General features: G+C 36.1%; 2 protein-coding genes across 6 annotated transcripts in view; one reads left to right on the forward strand and one right to left on the reverse strand.

Annotated features, from left to right (window-relative positions):
* The first annotated feature begins 386 nt into the window (after positions 1-386).
* On the forward strand, positions 387-17,165 carry PRG4 (proteoglycan 4). 4 transcript variants are annotated; one of them, XM_077157246.1, is made up of 13 exons: positions 387-501; positions 1,096-1,194; positions 3,669-3,791; positions 5,105-5,224; positions 7,641-7,790; positions 8,886-9,008; positions 10,322-12,601; positions 13,267-13,344; positions 14,105-14,241; positions 14,530-14,686; positions 15,121-15,318; positions 15,797-15,922; positions 16,689-17,165. In XM_077157246.1, exons 1-13 carry the CDS (start codon positions 498-500, stop codon positions 16,784-16,786), a joined length of 3,693 nt encoding a protein of 1,230 aa, XP_077013361.1. In that variant the 5' UTR covers positions 387-497; the 3' UTR covers positions 16,787-17,165. The 4 variants fall into 4 exon arrangements, with proteins under 4 accessions (XP_077013361.1, XP_077013362.1, XP_077013363.1 ...); XM_077157247.1 differs by lacking the exon at positions 8,886-9,008; XM_077157248.1 differs by lacking the exon at positions 3,669-3,791.
* Positions 16,840-20,176, reverse strand: part of TPR (translocated promoter region, nuclear basket protein) — a 68,771-nt gene continuing 65,434 nt past the window's right edge. For both annotated transcript variants that reach the window (XM_077157245.1, XM_077157244.1), the window contains 2 exons: positions 17,643-17,738; positions 16,840-17,036 (listed from right to left, as the gene is read on the reverse strand). In XM_077157245.1, coding sequence (XP_077013360.1) covers positions 16,981-17,036; positions 17,643-17,738 — 152 coding nt within the window. In that variant the 3' untranslated portion in view covers positions 16,840-16,980. The remainder of the gene's footprint in view (positions 17,037-17,642; positions 17,739-20,176) is intronic.

Raw genomic sequence — 20,176 nt, forward strand, 5'->3', positions numbered from 1 at the left:
AAATGTACGTTTCAAATTCCTGGTATAAGTTTAGAAAATTTATACTTTCAAACTAACATCAGACAAATCAGTTTCAAAACCACTCTTTGCTAGATTTAACTGGGAGAGTTGGGGGTGGGAGTGGTGAGGAGGGGGCAGTAGAAATTACACAAGAATTTGACTATTTTAAAGTTTCCTCTTTGATATCCTAGGTAAAGCTTGCCAGGGTGATTTTTACCATCTGAGAACAACTTGTTCATTTCACTTAGAAATTATAAGTGTGTTTTGGCCAATAAATCTAAATTTATTTTGTAGTAGTCATTTTTCTTAATGGAAGTGTTTTCCAGATGTTGCCTAAGTCTAGTCATCTGGGACCTCTTCCAATAATTGAGGAAAGTTTTATTTCATAGGCTGTCACTGTTGATTTTGTCTAACCTTTGGACTAATTGGTTCATCCCAATACATTTACACCGATATATAAGACTTCCAGGACATTGGAGAAATTCATCTCTCCCTTGATGGGTAAGTGTCAGAATTAACTTGCTCCATGAAATTAAATGTGCTTTGCTTTTATTTAGTTCATTAGAGATACAGTTTATTAAAGGTGTTAGGAAAAGGTTTACAAGGATAGTAGTTGGAAAATTTGAAAAAGATCACATGCAATACACCTGTAGGAAGCTTATACATTTATATCAATTTGTAAGGGAAAATTGGAACAATAATGCCTCTGTGTTTGTTAAATTGAATATTACTGAAGCCGGCTGTTTTGTTTTGTTTTGTTTTGTTTTCCTAAGAGAGGATTTAAACCTTGCACTGTAAGTATATGCTGTAATTTAAATCAAGTTTGTGAGATGTCTTTTTTGTATTTAGGGAATTTCTAAAATATTAAAAGCGTCAATGACAAGACTAAGATACTGAAATGTTCTGCATAAGGTTAATTCTAATGAAATATTTACTGCTAAGTTAAAGCTGATTACTTTTCAAAGTTTTGTTTCAAGAAAGGTTTAGTTTTATTACTAATTGCTTTGTAAGAGTCACTGAAATGTACTATGTAACAGGTATGAATTAGTGCTGAGATTAAAAGGCAGTTTTCTAATTCTTTCATTTTATTTTCAGCAAGGGCACAGCATCTGAAAACAATCATGGAGTGGAAAATACTTCCCATTTACTTGCTGCTGCTTTCTCTTTTCTTGATTCAGCAAATTTCTTCTCAAGGTACCTTACCCATCAAAAATATTTTCACTAACTATTACTTATTCAGTTTTGATTTCTTAAACATAAAATAGATTTCTAACAATATATATTTTTGTTTGAGTTAATACACTGTACAGCCTTAAAATGACATAAAACACATTTATAAGCATTTTGGAATTCTTACTCTTTTCATGTATTATGATATCTTTCAAGGAGTCTGAGCTTTATGTATGAAGAATTTGGAAAATCATTTCCTATGATTCTCCCAAAAGTTTAAAAAATACAGACACTTACAAGATAAAACTATGCTGAAACTATACAATACATTAAAAATAACTGAAAAGAACAATATTTAAAGAGCAAGTAAGTATTGCCAACACACTGACAAAGAAAGTTAACTAGCTTTAAATCAAATACACTATTAATTGCATAACTTAGTTTGGCAACATGGAGACATGGCTATCACGTCATAATAAACCGTTAATATGTTTCAAATAGCATTTTATTAGTCTTGAAGGTGTTGTCTCTTTTTTGCAAGGACTCTTCATCCAAGTATAGACTTACACAGGTGTGAATGTTATTTTTTAGTATTCTATTGGAATTAACACTTCTCCAAAAAAAAAAAGAGCCCATCTGGGCTGAATGGTCCTTCTTTATCACATTTTAGAGACATGCTAAGTTACATTGAATGTAATCACATTACCAAAATTTAGCAGCATATGATCTGAGTTGGTTAGTGATAATAAGGCCAAGCTTTGGATTTTCTTTTTTTTTTTTTCCCTTTGATAAGCAAAATCATCAAGGCTTATAATTGTTATGGTGAAATTACATTTGTAAAATACATGTTTCCAGTTAATTAACTAAAACTCTCATGAAACTTGAGCATGGAGGTAACTCCCTGTATTGTCATAGTTTTTGCATTGCTTAGATAAGAAAGACGGGTGAACGCATGAAAGCAAACATGAATATTTAACACGGAATTACAACTACTCTGGGATCTCTATGCCCTTCTGCTCTGTCAAAATAGTATTATAAGACTCAAAACACTGGGTATCTTTCCTAATTTTCCTTTTCCTCTGTAGTACAATTGGTTGCCTACTAAAACAGTTTTCATTTTTTTAAGGAAATTAAATTAAAATTTGTAATTAAAATTAATAGTAATAAATTTATGAATATAAATTTTAATTTATGAATATAAGTTTTTTTCCTATAATCAATTTCCTATTTTGGAAATCAGCCAAATGTAAAAGAATAATATTTTGATGTTGTCTTGTCTGCTTCATTGCCTTTTCCTCAATCTCTTCTTTTCTCTTTATAAATATATATATATGTATTTATATACATACACTATATATGCATTTGTATGTATTGTGCACATGTTTATGCTAAAAGTTCTGAAAGTTGTCCTAATCTTTACTGTTTTATTTGCATATTAAGACATTAACTTTTCTGGACTCAATGTTTTGAGGTTTTTTTTAGTGTTTCAACATCCCTCTATGGATTTAGGATATTGTACCTGCCAATTTCTGGAGATGGATTCAGTTGTTACATTTTTGTGGCTCTCTCTCAGGAAGGTTTTTAAGGTGGTGTTTTCCAAATTATTTCTGAGATGTTTGAAGATAATTGCTTTTCTCCTTGGTTTTGTTGCTTAGTAAAACTCTGTTCATCATCTTTACATTCACGCCCAGTTGCTATTTCAAAGGTTATCTAACCTGTACTTCCTTTAGTAGTGGCTGTAGGCATCTGACTTCCCTGAAGTCTAGCCCAGCTATCCCCAACAGTAATACGCCTAGTAAAGTTCATGCTCTCATAACCAGCCTGCTTTAAGTCACTGTCAGGGTTGAGAGTCAAGGTGATATGATGGGAAAAGCAGGAACTTCGGAAACAGATATTATGTGAGCTCAAATTTTGAATGGGCTGTTTCCTTATGATGATCACATACTTTTTGACCTATATCAGGATACTTTGAGAGTGAAAGGGGTCAGTGAAAATAATTAATTGGTATTAATTTAGCTAAACCATATGAAATTGGAGATGTTTAATAGTAAGTTACTTGGAATAACTGTTTCAGCTTTGGTATCTCTAAAACAGGGCTACCAGCAGTTCCCTGGAAGCCCTTTTGTAACCATTAGGGTAACCAGAACTCTGCTTAAGAAAGAGCAGCTAGTCATCATCCCAGTAGCAGCGTCAGTAACAACTGTAGTTGCTGCTCCTCCTTCCCCATGGGAATGTCACCCTCCTTACGCTCAGCCATTACTTTGCCCAGTTTTCAGGAGTGTGTTCATCTTCTCAGCCTCATAAGGAATGAAGTGGCATTTTCAAGGTCACATAAGACATCAGCCAGAAATCAGCCAGGCCTGTTGTGAACCATCATTCCTGACCCTTTCCAGTTGATAAAACTCCCCATTGCCGAGTGGCTTTGATCTCCTTGTTAGACATCTCCCTTTCTCTTAAGTGGTTTGGCCATGTTTATACTAGTTATTGTATAATTTTAGATTTATCAAGCTGTGCAGGGAGATGTGGGGAAGGGTATTCTAGAGATGCCGCCTGCAACTGTGATTATAACTGTCAACACTACATGGAGTGCTGCCCCGATTTCAAGAAAGTCTGCACTGAGGGTAAGTCCTGAGAGCTGGCTTCTCCTCTGTTGAGCCATGCTGTTCAGCAAGATTCCTTTTGTACCCCTTGCAGTGCTGTTCTCTCACTGTTTCATTTCTTGTGCTTATGTGTCTTTCCTTCCACTTGCATAAATGTTGCAGTATGCTGTACCTAAGGATGCTGTCAAAGTTTATGATTACTGGGGGAGGGGAAGCGGGATCTGAAAATGTGTCACTTGTACAAGGCTACTGATTAGCTACAAGCAAAATGTCCTATTTTAAATAGAGTCTTAATACTGTGACTCGGGAGTCATTAAGCAAATAGCAATGAATAAATTATTTACCAACAATCAGAGAGATAACTGCTTAGTGATGGGGCTCTTCGATTATTTTATCAACAGAATCCACAGTTGTAGGATAATCTTGATTGTCTACTATTTAGCTTTTTAAATATTCACATTTTCAAATCACTGGTAAAAGACTTATAAAATGAAACATTAGTATTTATAATTGCGGTGATGAGCTTCAGTTAAAACCTGAAGGGTCTGAATTTTAAATTATGAATATTTCCTTGAACATATTTTGGGTAATTTTGTTGCTAACACACAAAAAAATTATATTTAATTAACGAACATTATAATTAAAATTGTTTAAAAGTTGTTTTTGTTTAGGATTTGCCTGTGAAGTTGATAAATATATTATTGCACAATTTTTGAGTTGTACGAGGTAACTATTTCGAAGAGGCCTTTGTAGGTACCTCTAAACAAAGCTATTTTTGAAATGAGCAAACTTCTGCTGCATGGTCCATGCCATGGGATTAGGCTGAGCTCTTTCAACTTTACACCTATCCCAGTCTGTCATTATAGAGATCTCTGTATTATAGGGCATTCTCAAGCCTAAGCAGTCACCCATTTATATTAAGTCAGCTCTTGGGAATATATTATTGTAGGATCCGTACATTTGATTACTATAAGTCTACAAAGCAGCGGTGTGAGGAGGAGAGGCTGAAGGAATCTCATACAAAGGGTGTTTCTCAGTTTAGGTGTGTCTCAATCTTCCACTGCTCATCCATGTAGACACTGCCTTCTGGAAACTTGAATGGCAAGAAAGGTTTTCCTAAGTTGCCATATTTCTTCCTAAACTTGGGCTGTCTCTGCTTGGGGCACCATCCTTTTTTTTTTTTAATTTTTTTATTTAATGTATTCCAAATTCCAAATAAGACTTAGAAATTGCACTTTTGGGACACAAATGAAGCACGAGGTAGGAAATGGCTGCCAACACATGGAGCTGCTGCATAATCAATCATCTATAATATTCTGTTTTGCTATGGCTAGAACTTTCCTGTAAAGGCCGCTGTTTCGAGTCCTTTGTGAGAGGAAGGGAGTGTGACTGCGATGCAGATTGTAAGACATATGGCAAGTGCTGTCCTGATTACGTGGACTTCTGTGAAGAAGGTAAGCTTCAAGGTACCAACCAGAGCCTCTCGGTATGCCCAGATCTGTGTGCCCACCTTAGCCTCACTGATAATGTCGGATACGTGACCCATGTAAGGCCCTGGTGGTTATACTAACATTTAAGCTCTTTTGTAATAATTTTGCTTCACAAAGATGAGCTAAAGAAGGAAAGCCTCTTCAACAGCAGTTCCAGGCTCAGCCAGGCTCCAGGACCACAAGAGCTCCCTGATTGAGTAACAGAGAGGAAAGAGACCCAGTATGCATGCTTTTTCCTTCAGATTTGCTTCAATTTTAAATTCACTTTAATTAACTTACTTGGTGATTTCTTGTCTCAGTCTAATAATGCTGGCTCCACAATGTCAGTTGTCCTTTGAGCTGTCTGTGCTTTTGGCCTCAATATTTGAGTGAATATTTAAGGATGGGACCAATGCCTTTAGTTTCTCTGAACAGGTAAATTTATGAATTAACTTAAGCTGCTGAATTATAGGGAAACCTAAGAAGTTGCTAAAAGTTGGTTGCATTCTCCTTCCCATCTCTGTGGTCCCCTCAGTAGTCTCTAAAAAAAGCCTGTGTGATAAATTAAAAAAAAAAAAAAAGGTATAGTTCCATTTTAAAATCCTCTCCTGTTTAGAGGTTCTGAATGAGTATTCTGAAAGTATTACAACACCCCCCCCCCCCCCAGACTTTACAAAAAAAGATTTTAAAATAGTACTTGAATAACTGGTTACTCTCTTTTACTAAATGCTTGTTCTCAAATCCTATTTTGTTACAAAAACATTTCTAGAGGTAAAAGTGAAAATAAGTATTGCTTATTTTAATTAATAAAGATTGTACCTCCTTCAGAAGAGCTGAAAAAGTTAGGTTGGAAAACTGTCAATAGACATGGTTGAAGGATATTTCTTAACTCTTCCATGTTTTCATTGGAAAGCATTCCAAAAATAATGGAGATAACACCTTCGTAATCAAAACCTCAGAGCTCAGAGGTCCTGCAGCTTTCAGAAGCACCCAAGATGAGTGATACATGTTTACTCATTATGTTTGCAATTGATTTGGCTGTAATACAAAAGTTAAGAATTTATTTTTATCAAGAGGTAGACGGGGAGGGAGGATGGTTAGAGGGTGATGAAGCAGTGTGAGAACATTTTAATAAAGACAGTACTCTATCCTACCAAGTGTTGACTAGAACTCAAGTTAAAAATAGTTGAAGGCAATGCCAGGCAACTTCACTTATTGAATTTATGGAGATCATCAGGGTCCCCACTAAGCCCAGAGCTTCAGTACTTCATTTTGGAAAAGTACAACCAAACTGTCTTGAGACTCGCCACTTAGTTATTTCAGGATTGCTAGGAATGCTGCTTGTAGGTATCTATGTTCTCTCAAAATCACAGCATTTCAAGAACTGAAGGAAGTATAGTAGTCGAAGGGCCTCAGAATGGGACAATGACGTGGCAGAACCGTTTACCAAATTGAGGTAGTTGGCATTTTTGTTGGGTGAGAGGAAAAGGGGGGAGCGCTTGTGAACCCTTCATGGAGGCTACAGCAGTAGGGTTCTGAGATGTTGGGGGAGCATGCGACTGGATTTATTATAACTCTGCCCTACCCAGAGGGTCCCCAGTGGTCTCTGCTTTCTTTATCTTTTAGAAGTCCTTTTCATCTGTTCCTAATTATCAAAAAAATGTTCCATGTCTTCTCTTCTATACCTGAAAAGGGAGAAAGGGTGGACAATAAAAGATTTAAAAGGATACAAATGAAACCATTAACAGTTGTTTATCTTTGAGAAGGGCAACAAATTTTGAGGAAAAGCACAATTTGAAGATGTGAAATTTTTACAAGAGTAAATATTCAGGTAGAATTTAGAAAAATATTTTTTGTTAAAAATAAAAGGTAAATTATCATTATTTGATTTACATTTATATAACAAGAGGAAAAATGTAATTATTCTCTTCTGAAAAGCATGATATCCTGTCATCCACCTGCAGCATTATTTTTGTCATCACAGAAGTGGGGTTTATGGGTTGGAATTTAATAAAGTCAAGTACTTTTTAGGCAGACAAATGTGCCACATCTAAAATAAAGACTTCGTTTTGCAGGCAGAAAATGAAGTTCAAGAGCTGTTTGGCTATTCACCTAGGCTCACAATGGCAAAGCTGCCCAATAGGGCTAGGACTAGAATTCAGGTTTTCTGACTGAAAAGCCATTGCTCCCTATAATAACTTATATGAATTTGAGAATGTATACTTTATGAAGGCATTCTCCAAATTAATCGGCTTAGAATTATTAGTGTTGGACTAGAGCCTGCCTGCACTAGTTTTCAACAGCATCTACTCTTGAAGCCAGATACACCTGTGCCTTTCATAATTAGCCTTGCTGATCAATACGAACAGGATGTTAACAGACCTGTCTTGCTTGGCCTCAGTGCACAATCCCACATCACCGCCATCTTCAAAGACTGCACCTCCATCTCCAAGAGCTTCACAAACCATCAAATCAACAACCAAACGTTCATCTAAATCACCAAGCAAGAAGAAGACTAAGAAAGTTATAGAATCAGAAGAGATAACAGAAGGTAGGAAGATAACAGATGTAACAAAAGGATTTTTTTTTTTTTTAATGAAATAACCTGTAAGTGGACTACTTACAAAAGACTGTCTGTTCTTAAAGAACAGGGTCATCTGTAAGTCATGGAAGGTCCACTACCCTTTTGTTTTTTCTCAAGAGAAAAGTTTGTTTGCTTTAAGTCAAAGTTTAATGCAAAGTATAAACCCTCAGGTATTTAATGTCTTTCCTTTACTGAACTCAGTATGGGACTACGTTTAAATGATCAAAATGGAGAAATCTTACTGTTAAAAGAAAAAAGCCTTGATTTTCTTGACAGAATAATTAGATTCTGTGAGAAATGTTGGCCATTATGGGAAAGTTGAGAAAGTTGCACTGCTAAAATCTGCTATAAACTCATTTGCCTTGCTTTTTTTTAAAAACATTTTTTTATTATTAAATATGATATATATAAAGAAAAGAAAAAAAAGCAGTGATTTTCAAAGAACACTTCAGTAAGTAGATAAGGAACAGATTTCAGAGTTTGTTATGGGTTACCTACCATTCCACCATTTCTGATTTTTCCTTCTAGCTGCTCTAAAACTCTGGAGGCTAGAAGAAATTTTTGTGTGTGTGTGATAACATATACACTAAAAAGCAATAAATTTCAAAACACACTGCAACAATTAGTTGTAGAAGAGATTTCAGAGTTTGGTATGGTTTACAATTCTGCTATTTTAAGTTTTTACTCCTAGCCACTCTAAGGTACTGGAGACTAAAACAAATATCCATATAATGATTCAGCCCTCACACTCATTTGTCAAACCCGACCTTCTCTGTATAATTCCACCATCACCTTTGATCTTTCTCCTACTCTTTAGGGATATTTGAGCTATGCTCATTTTAACTTGCTTTATGTTGGAAGGAGCTATTGCTAATATGGGAAACATTTGCCTTGCTTTTAATTAACAATTAAATTAAAAGGGCAGTTCATATATATATATTTTTTTAAAGCAGAACACAGACATTTATAGATCAGTAAAGAACATTTCTTGTATTTCAACTGGCGGTTCTTTTTTGTTTCAAATCACAGTTCGTGTGATCAACATTTTTATTTGATTTGTAGAACATTCAGTTTCTGAAAATCAAGAGTCCTCCTCCTCCTCTTCTTCTTCCTCTTCAAGTATTCGGAAAGTCAAGTCTTCCAAAAATTCAGCTGCTAATAGAGAATTACAGAAGAAACCCAAAGGTTTGAGCATTGATAAAGCTCAATGACTCTATCAATGCCATGTTAACAATAATTATTTAAAAGTGATATGTGTTGGTAGGATGATCTGAGAATATTTCAATATTTTGGGAATACATAACTTTATAAGGGTTATTTCAGAAAATATCAAATGAATACTTCCTACAAGAAATTAATGCCAAGCAGTTAAGGAACCACTCAAAAGTAAAGGATAAGAAGATCCTATAGTAGCAACTGTGGAACCAAGGGATGGCACCAGAAATGATTACTGATGTTGTTCTAGAATTTCTGGTTATCTGATTATTTTCTTCTTCCTCTTCCTTTATCTTCCTTGTGTTTTCATATATCCTTCCCCAGCTTTCTTTTTTAATTTCATTGAGCAAATACTTATGTACTGCTTTCTCTTTTACAAATATTAATTCATTTTTCATAAGCCTCTATGAGAAAGGCTTATTTTACAAATCCTTATTTTATTTTCCACAATAAATTGCCTGTGAAATCTAATTTTTTCTCTAGTAGAGAATGTATTACCTCCTGAGAAAAGATATCCTTCATTCTGCTCTTTATTTCCTGAAATACTAAAATATATGCTTTTTTCCCCCCAGGTAATAGGATCCTGGATGGTTGTTATTTCCTCTAAAGTATTCTTTCTAGCTAAATATCCACATATTCAGACAGCCTTGCATACAATAGAAATCAATTCACCTTGATGACATGCACCTTGGGATTTGTAGTTCAACTGTGGTAGCGTCTATGGGAAATCCAGTTAAATAGGGACTTTTGCTGCTGTAGTATCTAATCTCCTCCCTGCTTCCCCTGGGACTCACATGTTTGGGTAGGCAGAGGGAAGAGTGAAGATAATAGCCATGTGTACAGCAATAGGCCCCAGCAGACTCCTGGAGGGTAGTTGTAAAAGCCTCTGAGTTAATTAGCGCAATTTAACTATGAAATGTGGTAACTAGGTTTCTTGGAGGAAGGAGGGAGCTTGAGTCATGAGATTAAGAGGCGTGGGGAAAGTAGGAGGCAAAGGACATTATTAAAAAGATGAATTAGTTGTATTCATCACCTTGGCCTTTTCAAAGTTGTCACAGACTCCATGTATTGTGTAGGATTTCATTTGTGCTTTTTTATCCCTTACCTCAATTATCTCCTAAACAGCCAAGTAATATAGGTTGAGTATTTACCATTTTAAAATAAATTATTGGATGTACTAGAAGTTAGCAATTTGCCTATGGAAACATAACTAGGCAATGATGATGATGGGATTTTTGTCACTGTTAAAGAAAAAATAATAAGATGTATATATTTTTCTCTAGTAAAAGATAAGAAGAAAAGAACGCCTAAAAAGACGCCTACCCCAGAAGCACCAGTTATAGATGAAGCTGGAAGTGGATTGGACAATGGTGATTTCAAGCTCACTCCAACTCCTAACATTCCTACCACCCAAAGCAAAAAAGTGACCACATCTCCCAAGATTACAACAGTGAAACCAACAAATCCTAAACCCAGTCTTCCACCTAATCTTGGTGCAAGTACTGCTAAGGTCACATCCAAAGAGACATCTTCAACAGCAGAAACTAAAGACATCAATACGACAAATAAAGAGACTTCAACTAGTACAAAAGAGAAGACCACTTCAGCTAAAGAAACACGAAGTGCAGAAAAAACATCTGCTAAAGATTTTGCATCCACATCTGAACTGCCTGCTAAATCTACACCCAAGACTGAAACTACAACCAAAGCCCTATTTCTTGTGACCTCTAAACAGTTGATTCCCACCACGCCCAGGGTGCCCGCTCCCACCCCCCCCAAGGAGCCTGCTCCCACCACCCCCAGGGTGTCCACTCCCACCATCCCAAAGGAGCCTGCTCCCACCAGCCCAAAAAAGCCCATTCCCACCCCCACCCCCACCCCCAAGGAACCTGCTCCCACCATCCCCAAGAAGCCCATTCCCATCCCCCCCAAAGAACCTGTTTCCACCATCCTCAAGGAGCCCATTTCCACCACCCCCAAGGTGCCAGCTCCCACCACCCCCAAGGAACCTGCATCCACCATCCCCAAGGAGCCCATTCCCATCCCCCCCAAAGAACCTGTTTCCACCATCCTCAAGGAGCCCATTTCCACCACCCCCAAGGTGCCAGCTCCCACCACCCCCAAGGAACCTGCATCCACCATCCCCAAGGAGCCCATTCCCACCACCCCTAAGGAACCTGCTTCTACCACCCCCAAGGAGACCACTCCCACCACCCCCAGGGTGCCCGCTCCCACCAACCCTAAGGAACCTGTTTCTACCACCCCCAGGGTGCGAGCTCCCACCAACCCTGAGAAGACCGCTCCCACCACCCCCAGGGTGCCAGCTCCCACCAACCCCAAGGAGCCTGCTCCCACCACCCCTAGGGTGCCAGCTCCCACCAACCCCAAGGAGCCTGCTCCTACCACCCCTAGGGTGCCTGCTCCCACCAACCCCAAGGAACCTGCTTCCACCACCCCCAGGGTGCCAGCTCCCACCAACCCCAAGGAGTCCGCTCCCACCACCCCTAGGGTGCCAGCTCCCACCAACCCCAAGGAGCCTGCTCCTACCACCCCTAGAGTGCCTGCTCCCACCAACCCCAAGGAACCTGCTTCCACCACCCCCAGGGTGTCTATTCCCACTACCCCCAAGGAGCCCGCTCCCACCACCCCCAAGCTGCTTGCTCCTACCAACCCCAAGGACCCTGCTCCCACTACTCCTGAGGCCTCTATTCCAACTACCACTGTGGAGCCTTTCATTACTCCTAAGACCCTTGTTGGACCGACCCCTGAGTTTCCTGCAGAACCCATTCCAAAGGCTCTTGAAAAAGACCCCAAGGAGGCTGCTTTACCTACAACTAAAGCTCCTGACTCCACTAAATCTGAGATGACTACATTAGGTAAAGATAAGACAACAGAAAAAGGCATACATACTATATCTGAAATTACAACTATTGCACCTAAAATTACAACAAAAGAAACAGTAACTACATCAGAAAAGACCACTGAATCTAAAATAACAAGTACAGCCATGCAAGTGACAACTACCACAACTGAAGATATGTCATTCAAAAAAACTCCTAAAGAAACAAATGTTACACCCAAAGGAACTACAACAAAAAAGCCAATCACTAAGACTGAAGCGACTATGAACAAACCTGAAGTAACAGCTAAACCAAAAGATACAGCTACTAGTTCTCAAGTGACAACTCCTAAACCACAAAAGCCAACCAAAGCACCCCAAAAGCCCACTTCTACCAAAAAGCCCAATTCTACCAAAAAGCCCACTTCTACCAAAAAGCCAACCACAACACCTAAGGTGAAAACACCAAAGACTACAATTCCTTCAAAGATGACTACATCAACAATGTCTGAATTGAACCCTTCTTTAGATGAAGCCATGCTCCAAACCACCACCAGCCCTAACCAAAGGCCAAACTCAGAAATAGTAGATGCAGATGCGGCTGAAGGGGAGAAACTTCACCTGATTCTTAAGCCCCCGGTATTAATTCCTATAGGAATTTCAGGAATGGATTCCATAGTGATAGGACCCAATCAAGGCATTAAGACAAACTCCATGTTTTCAGGTAATAAGAGTCAGTTACTTTCATTTAAAAAACTGGTAATATTAATTCTATCTGAACTGCAATGCTTAGATTTAGTATAATTCTATTGAGAGATGTATTATCTAGAATGCAGAATTTAACTTGCGAAGCTTTAGAGCGTCTTTGTAAGTACACAGAGGAGTAATCACAGTAAGCTTATTTAGCTCTTGGAAAATTAAGTAATAACCACTAATAACTTAGCATTAAGAATTCAGTACATCTTAAAAAGAGATGGTATATAGACTGTCAAAAAACAAACAAAGAACATTGGTACAATGCAAACAAAATTGTACAATATTATTTTCTTTTCCAAATCAATTCCTAAGGGGAATCAGACCTTAGGATTCTGAGAATTTCACATTATGTTCAACCATCCAAGAAATGTCTAATTTATGTGAAGGTAATCTGGCCCATTCCAGTTCATAATAAGTTTTTTTTTTTTACATATTATTTTCTGAACAGTCACGCTTAAGTAAAGTAGAATTATGAAATATTTTTTTCTTTCACCTCCGGTATGAATTTTCCTCAAACTATGCCGTCAACAGCTTAGGAAAGGGCAAACACAGAACCCTGGGGGAGGATTTAAAAAGAATGTTAATACTTTTTCCATTCTGTGTTATACATTGGCCTGATATTTATTGTTTTAGATGAGACTAATTTATGCAATGGTAAACCAGTGGATGGACTGACTACTTTGTACAATGGGACATTAGTTGCATTTCGAGGTGAGCTATGTACATATTTTTCTTCCCATCATTTTATTTTTGGCATTCATGAGAGAAAAAAGCCATAGGAAAGTGATTGCTTTGGTTGACCTTTTTGGAGAGTAATATGATTTATGAATTTACACACAGAATTATGAAAACCTGAGATTAACAGTCAAAATATTGTTTTAACAAAATTAGACACGTTAAAGTAACAGAAAAACCTTGATATTCTAAGGATATTTTCCAAGAGTCTTTCTTCTGTTAGGAGCCAAATGGTAGCTCAAATGTTTCTTTCCTATCAAACAAAATGACAGGAGTTATATTCCCTACTCTGAAAATAACATCTTGATAGTGATGTGTTCAAAAGCGTTACACTCTGAGAGTAACAGAATAGCAATTTTGTATTTTCTAACTGTAATTTTCTAGTCCAATCTTCTTAAAATGTAAATAAATTACAGACTCACACCAAAGTTAGAGATGTTAGTACTCATTTGGTAAATTTCCTAATTCTAAAAGATAATGAAATTGAGACATAGAATTTCACTATTCAGTGAAACTGGAAAACTGAGATTTCAAACGCTATGCTATATTTTAGACTTGAGAAATACCTGTTCTCAGAAATAATCTAAAACTACTTTCTGAACTGGTACTATACAACTCAACGTGGTCATAAAATGCTTGTTACATTCCATCGGTTTTTGTGATAGAGGATTTTTAAATTTTTTTGAAGTAGGTTTTAGAATTCAATTTGTAGCCTGATCCATCTTTTTAATTTTAGGTCATTATTTTTGGATGCTAAGTCCATTCAGTCCACCATCTCCCCCACGAAGAATTACTGAAGTTTGGGGTATTCCCTCCCCTATTGATACTGTTTTTACTAGATGTAACTGTGAAGGAAAAACTTTCTTCTTTAAGGTAAGAAAAATACCTCTTGGAGAGAAATCAGCAAATAACTAATGCATTGTTTATTAAGATAGCCTAGATTAGCTTCACCCCTACTTTAGAAGTGCCCCCATATTTTAATAAATTATTCTATCAAAATCTAATAAAAAGTTAATGTCAGGAAAATAATTGATTAATGTTTCAATAAGTTAATATGTTAACTAAGTTAAAACTTTCTCCCTATAGTTAAATCTAGGAACCAGTTTTCAGCCTTCCCCCCTCTAAGGTATGTTAATATAATTTTCTTTTTTAAATTATCAGGACTCTCAGTACTGGCGTTTCACCAATGATAAAAAAGATGCAGGATATCCCAAACAAATTGTAAAAGGTTTTGGAGGACTAAATGGAAAAATAGTGGCAGCTCTCTCAATAGCTAAATACAAAAACAGGCCTGAATCTGTGTATTTTTTCAAGAGAGGTACGTATTACATACCTGACAAAATTAAACACTTTTGACTTGATTTGTCAGAGTATTTAAATTCGGTATTTTCCTCTACTATTGGGCTTATTGACTAAATATATCTTTAGTAGCTGGAACCAACTATTTTCAATGAAAAAAAAAACACAAACATTGAGGACAGTAAGAAGTATTTAGAACTCTTGACATGCAAATCCCAATTCATGTCTTTCAAGTCACTGAATAAAGAATGTCATTATTTTCAAACAAAATATGCTATTAATTGACTGTATTCATCCAAATATTTCAGGGTTTAGTAATTAATACCCATTACTTATGTCTAAATATATTTTATGAAAAAATTGATCTTTTCCTTCACCTTAGAAAAGCTTCTTTTATCTTTTTTGGGGATTAAAATTAATTGATACTTTTACATGATTTTCTAATAATAATAGGTGGGAGGATCCAGCAGTATACTTATAAACAGGAACCAACCAGAACATGCACTGGAAGGCGGCCTGCTATAAATTATTCTGTGTATGGAGAAACGACACAGGTTAGGAGACGTCGCTTTGAGCGGGCTATTGGACCTTCTCAAACACACACCATCAGAATTCAGTATTCACCCATCAGAAACAATTATCAAGATAAAGGTAATTTTTTTATTGTTAGAAATTCTTACACATAAAGCAGATATCATACAGTTTCTTAAATAGTAAGGCTTATTAAATATAAATGACTAAGCCCTAATAATTTAAGATTATTGAAAAATATATCAGTTTACCTCAGTGAATGACCAAAGATCACTATTTTCCTTTTTTGGTGGGGAATGGATGCAGTTTGTTCAAGTTTGTTAATTAAATAAATACCATTTATCAAGTACCTCTTACCAGGAGCAGTATATACAAATGAGTAACCCTCCAATCAGTCTTAAAAGATAGGTAGTACTATCTCCACATGACAGGGCAAACACTGAGACTCTGAAGTTAAATAATTCACCCAAGGTAACAGAGCTACCAAGTAGCCAAACTGGGACCAAACCTCATAACTGTCTAACACTAAAAGCTGCTCTTTCCAATGTAAGTAAATTGCTTTTTAGTCTGACGCCTTTAATGAAAATGTCACTCACAGGTTTCCTCCATGATGAAGTTAAAGTGAGTACACTGTGGAGGGGATTTCCAAGTATGGTTACCTCAGCTATATCACTGCCCAATATCAGAAAACCTGATGGCTACGATTACTACGCTTTTTCTAAGGGTAAGTTATATAAAATCTCAATAGCTTCCCAAAGAGGCGATATAACTTCTGAAATATGAATATAATCAAACCAAATATACCAAGTGGCAATTGAAGCCAAGAAGTTAAACTGTAATATTTATTCTAAAGTGCTCTGAACCAGAGACGGTTTAGAGTTTGATTAACTGAATAGGATAGTAATTTAATTCTGCCCTGTCTTTCACAATACATAAAGCTAAAACATCCAATTACTTAAGTAAAATTGCTCTTGAAAACAGTATTTTACTTTTGTCTTCTGTGACATTTAATGGATGTCCTGTTTGTCATAAAGTTATGTTGATTTGTATCATAAAACAGTACATAGAATGAGACGGTTTTGTGAGAAAATTTTATTAAATTATATCACCCAGGACACTTTTCTTTGGGGGGGAGGGAAGCCCAGAAAGCTGAATTTTTCTGTTAAATGATTGTACAAGATAAATGACTTCAGAAATGTATTTTAAAAAAAGGATAAAATTCAAGTAAAATTATTTTTTAGAATAACTTTTTTTCTTAAATGCTTCCTTTGGAAAAGGAGGATTGAGCCTAATTTTCCCGGAAGGTGTTGAAAGGTAAATTCATCAAGGCAACCGTTTACTGCTTTGTCAGAAAGTTCACACTAATTAATAAAATCATTTCTGGTATTAAAATGATAAAACTGAGTATAATAGTCAACATAAATTATTCTTGTTAAAGTTCAAGTGTTTTGTTTCCTTTTTATTAAAAAAAACATTTCTCTTCTATTTAGATCAATACTATAACGTCGATGTGCCTAGCAGAACAGCAAGAACAGTTACTTCTCATGCTGGGCCGACCTTATCCAAAGTCTGGTACAACTGTCCTTAGATTATAATGGGCAAAGGAAGAGCTGACTAATTAAAGTGAAGAAAAGTGATAAATTTGACACTGAAATACATTTTATTAATAAAGAATGCTGAGCTGAGCATACCAATTTAAATACAAAATTGTTTTTAAACTTGACAATCATTACACTAAAACAGATTTGACAATCTTATTCACAATTAGAGCTTACAGAACACTTAATTAATATTTCCTCTATTTATTCCTCCTCTCCCTCCCATTGCATGGCTCACACCTGTAAGAGAAAAAAAATAATGAAATTGAATGCACATTTAAGAAGTTAGCTTAAAGCAAGGGTATTTATTCGCTTACCCTAGGTTCACTATAAAAATTGTTTTCAATATCAAATATGTGCCAGGCACTGTGGATAAAATTAGATATTTCACATCTTCAATGGAATTATATTCGTAATCAGGTTAGTGTTTTTATGATATGAAGGCAATATCTAATAATTACATTAGATAGTATGAGATATTAAAATTTTATTTTTTTCAACAGTCAAAGCTTTATTCTGTTGTATAAAAGATATTTAATTACATAGTAAGTAGGGATGTAACAAATGAACATATAGCACTAGAGTATTTTAGATTTTCCAAATCTCACTTTGGATTCAAGGAGGAAAATAAGTACAAAATATAAGCACCTATTTATAACATAATATACTTATGATATACAGCCTGTCTACAAAAAGCTCACAGATTAGTAAATACCATATGATCAACATGTAATTATTTAATTAATTCCAGGAGCAGATTTTAAAAACCACATACAAGTAGAAGCTTAGATTAGAAAGCCTGCTTCATTTGTTATTATCCCATATCCTAGTATGCTAAAAATTTACCTCTCTGTCTGTTAAACTGACGACCACGGACACCTTGTCTCAATGTTGTCTGAAGTCTTACTCGTCTAAAAGGCTTTGGTTGACTACTGCTAGTATCTAAGAAGAAAACAAAGTTAAAACACAAGAAAAAAACAAAATTTGCTAAATGAATGCATGGATAAAATTCATCTGCTTTCAATATATGAAAGTTTTTAAATTTTTAAATGAGATGAAAAAGTACAAAGTAAAAAAAAAACTTTTTTTCAAATAAGTTATTTTCCATTTACTCAATTAATTTAATATATATTTCATTAGTGCCAACCAAGTACCAGGCACTGTATTAGGTATGGGGAAATACAATGATAAAACACCAGGCCCTCAGGAAACAGTTAATTACAACGAGCCATAATTGACTCTTCTCTTTTTTGGATACCCTATATCTAATTCATTAGCAAATCCTGCCAGCTCTAACTTAAAAATATATCTCAAATCTGACTACTTTTCACAATCTGCACTCTACCATCTGTCTAAGACATCATCACTTCTACCTTGCATTACCGTAACAGCCTCCTGACTTTTACCTTTTTTCTGCCCATTGTTCATTTTTCAGTCTCTTTTTTACACAGAAACCAAACAGACACTGTTAAACCTTTAAGTCAGATCATGTCACTTCTTTGCTTGAAATCCTCCAATGACTTCCCATCTCCATAAAAGCCAAAAGCAAGTACAATGATCTCAATGATCTTACTCTCACCTTCATTTCCTGCTATTCTCAGCCCTCAGCTGGCACTGGCTACTTGCTGAACCTTAAACAAGATCCAACACATGCTGCCTTAAAGACTTTGCATTTGCTATTTCCTTCATCATGGAGCATTCTTACCCCAATACCTGCATAGCTTGCTCCCTTTAGTTCTTTTCAGATCTTTACTTAAACATAACCTTCTTAGTGATGCTTTCTGTGAAATTGCCTGGCAAATTAGGCATTAAATATCTGTGGACCAAATGAGTAACTGCTCAGATGAAGAAGTATAGTGTTTTACATTATCAAATAATTTTCAGGGTATTCTACTTTCAAACGGAACAAGAACCATATTTTCTCAAATAAACTCTAGTAAAAAACTACTAATGTCAATTCTGTTGAGGAAAGAGAATGGCCACGTGTGCTGGTTTGAATTTGTTGTGTACCCCCCAAGTTCTTTAATCCTCATTAAATATTGCTGGGTGGGATCTTACTGTTTCAATGGAGATGTGACCCACTCAATTGTGGGCGGTAACTTTTGATTAGATGGTTTCCATGGAAATGTGTCTTCATCCATTCAAGGTAGGATTGCTTACTAGAGCCCTTTAAGAGGGAACCATTTTGGAAAGAGTCAACAACCAACACAGCCCGTACAGCCCTTGGAGATGCATTAAGAAAATTCCCAGGAAAGTCGCTGAAGAAGCCTGGAAAGAAAGCTAGCAGATGTCACCATGTGCCTTTCCAGCTAAGAGAGATACTCCGAACATCATCGGCCTTTTTGAGCCAAGGTATCTGTCCTTGGATGTATTAGTTTGGACATTTTTATAGCCTTGCCATAATTTGGACATTTTTCATGTCCTCAGAACTATAAACTTGCTACTACTTAATAAATTCTCCTTTTGAAAAGCCATTCCATTTCTGGTATATTGCATTCCGGCAGCTTTCACAAACTAAAATACCACGGGATATCAAAATATAATTGGTGGCAGAGAACCTAAGTAATTTTAGTATTAATATATATAAGTCATGACAACTATAAATTTTTGAGGCTTACTGGGTGTGAGGCACTGAGTTAGATGAGTTAGACACATTTTCTAATAGTGACTGCAAGATTAGTTATGAATGTCTGTACTTCATAATGAAATGTGCAGAGATTTAAAGTCATTAGTCATTAGAAGGTGGAAATGGGACCTGAACCTAGCAATGTCAGCTGATAGGTTGACTTGTGACCAAAAAGCACATGGGAGGGAGGGGAAGAGATGTTGTGATAGAAATGTTCTGTGACTGAAGTATAGCTTATCAGTCTGCCACAAACCCTGAAAGATCCATCCTAGAGTTACAATTCAAAGTGCAAACGGAGTGGATGATTGAGTACTACATCTTTTCAGTAATGGAAATAATTCCTTGCAAAAATTATGAGATAGCTAAGCTAGTGTAGTACATTTAAGAGTCCCTGAAGCCCAACTTCCTAAGTTTGCATCCTAGGCTCCTCCATTACTTACCAGTTCTATGACCTTCGAATAGTTATTCAACCTTTTCTGCAGAATCAGGATGAATACCGACCACACTGGGAGGTTGTGAGAATTAAATGAATAAATACACATAATGGGCTTAGGGTAATGTCTGATAATGAGGACTCAATAAATGTCTATCATCATTTTTTAAAAAGCACTGTGGAAAACTTTATAGAAAATATCTTTCCTCAAAAAAAGTAAAAAGCCATACTTTGAAATTGTTTATGACCATAAATCATAAATTTCAAGAATTGTTTTGAAGCAAGAAATATTCTATTTCCAAGCTTCCATATTAAATCTTC

Source organism: Tamandua tetradactyla, chromosome 4 (assembly GCF_023851605.1).
Source record: "Tamandua tetradactyla isolate mTamTet1 chromosome 4, mTamTet1.pri, whole genome shotgun sequence".
In the NCBI taxonomy this organism is placed as follows: Eukaryota; Metazoa; Chordata; class Mammalia; order Pilosa; family Myrmecophagidae; genus Tamandua; species Tamandua tetradactyla.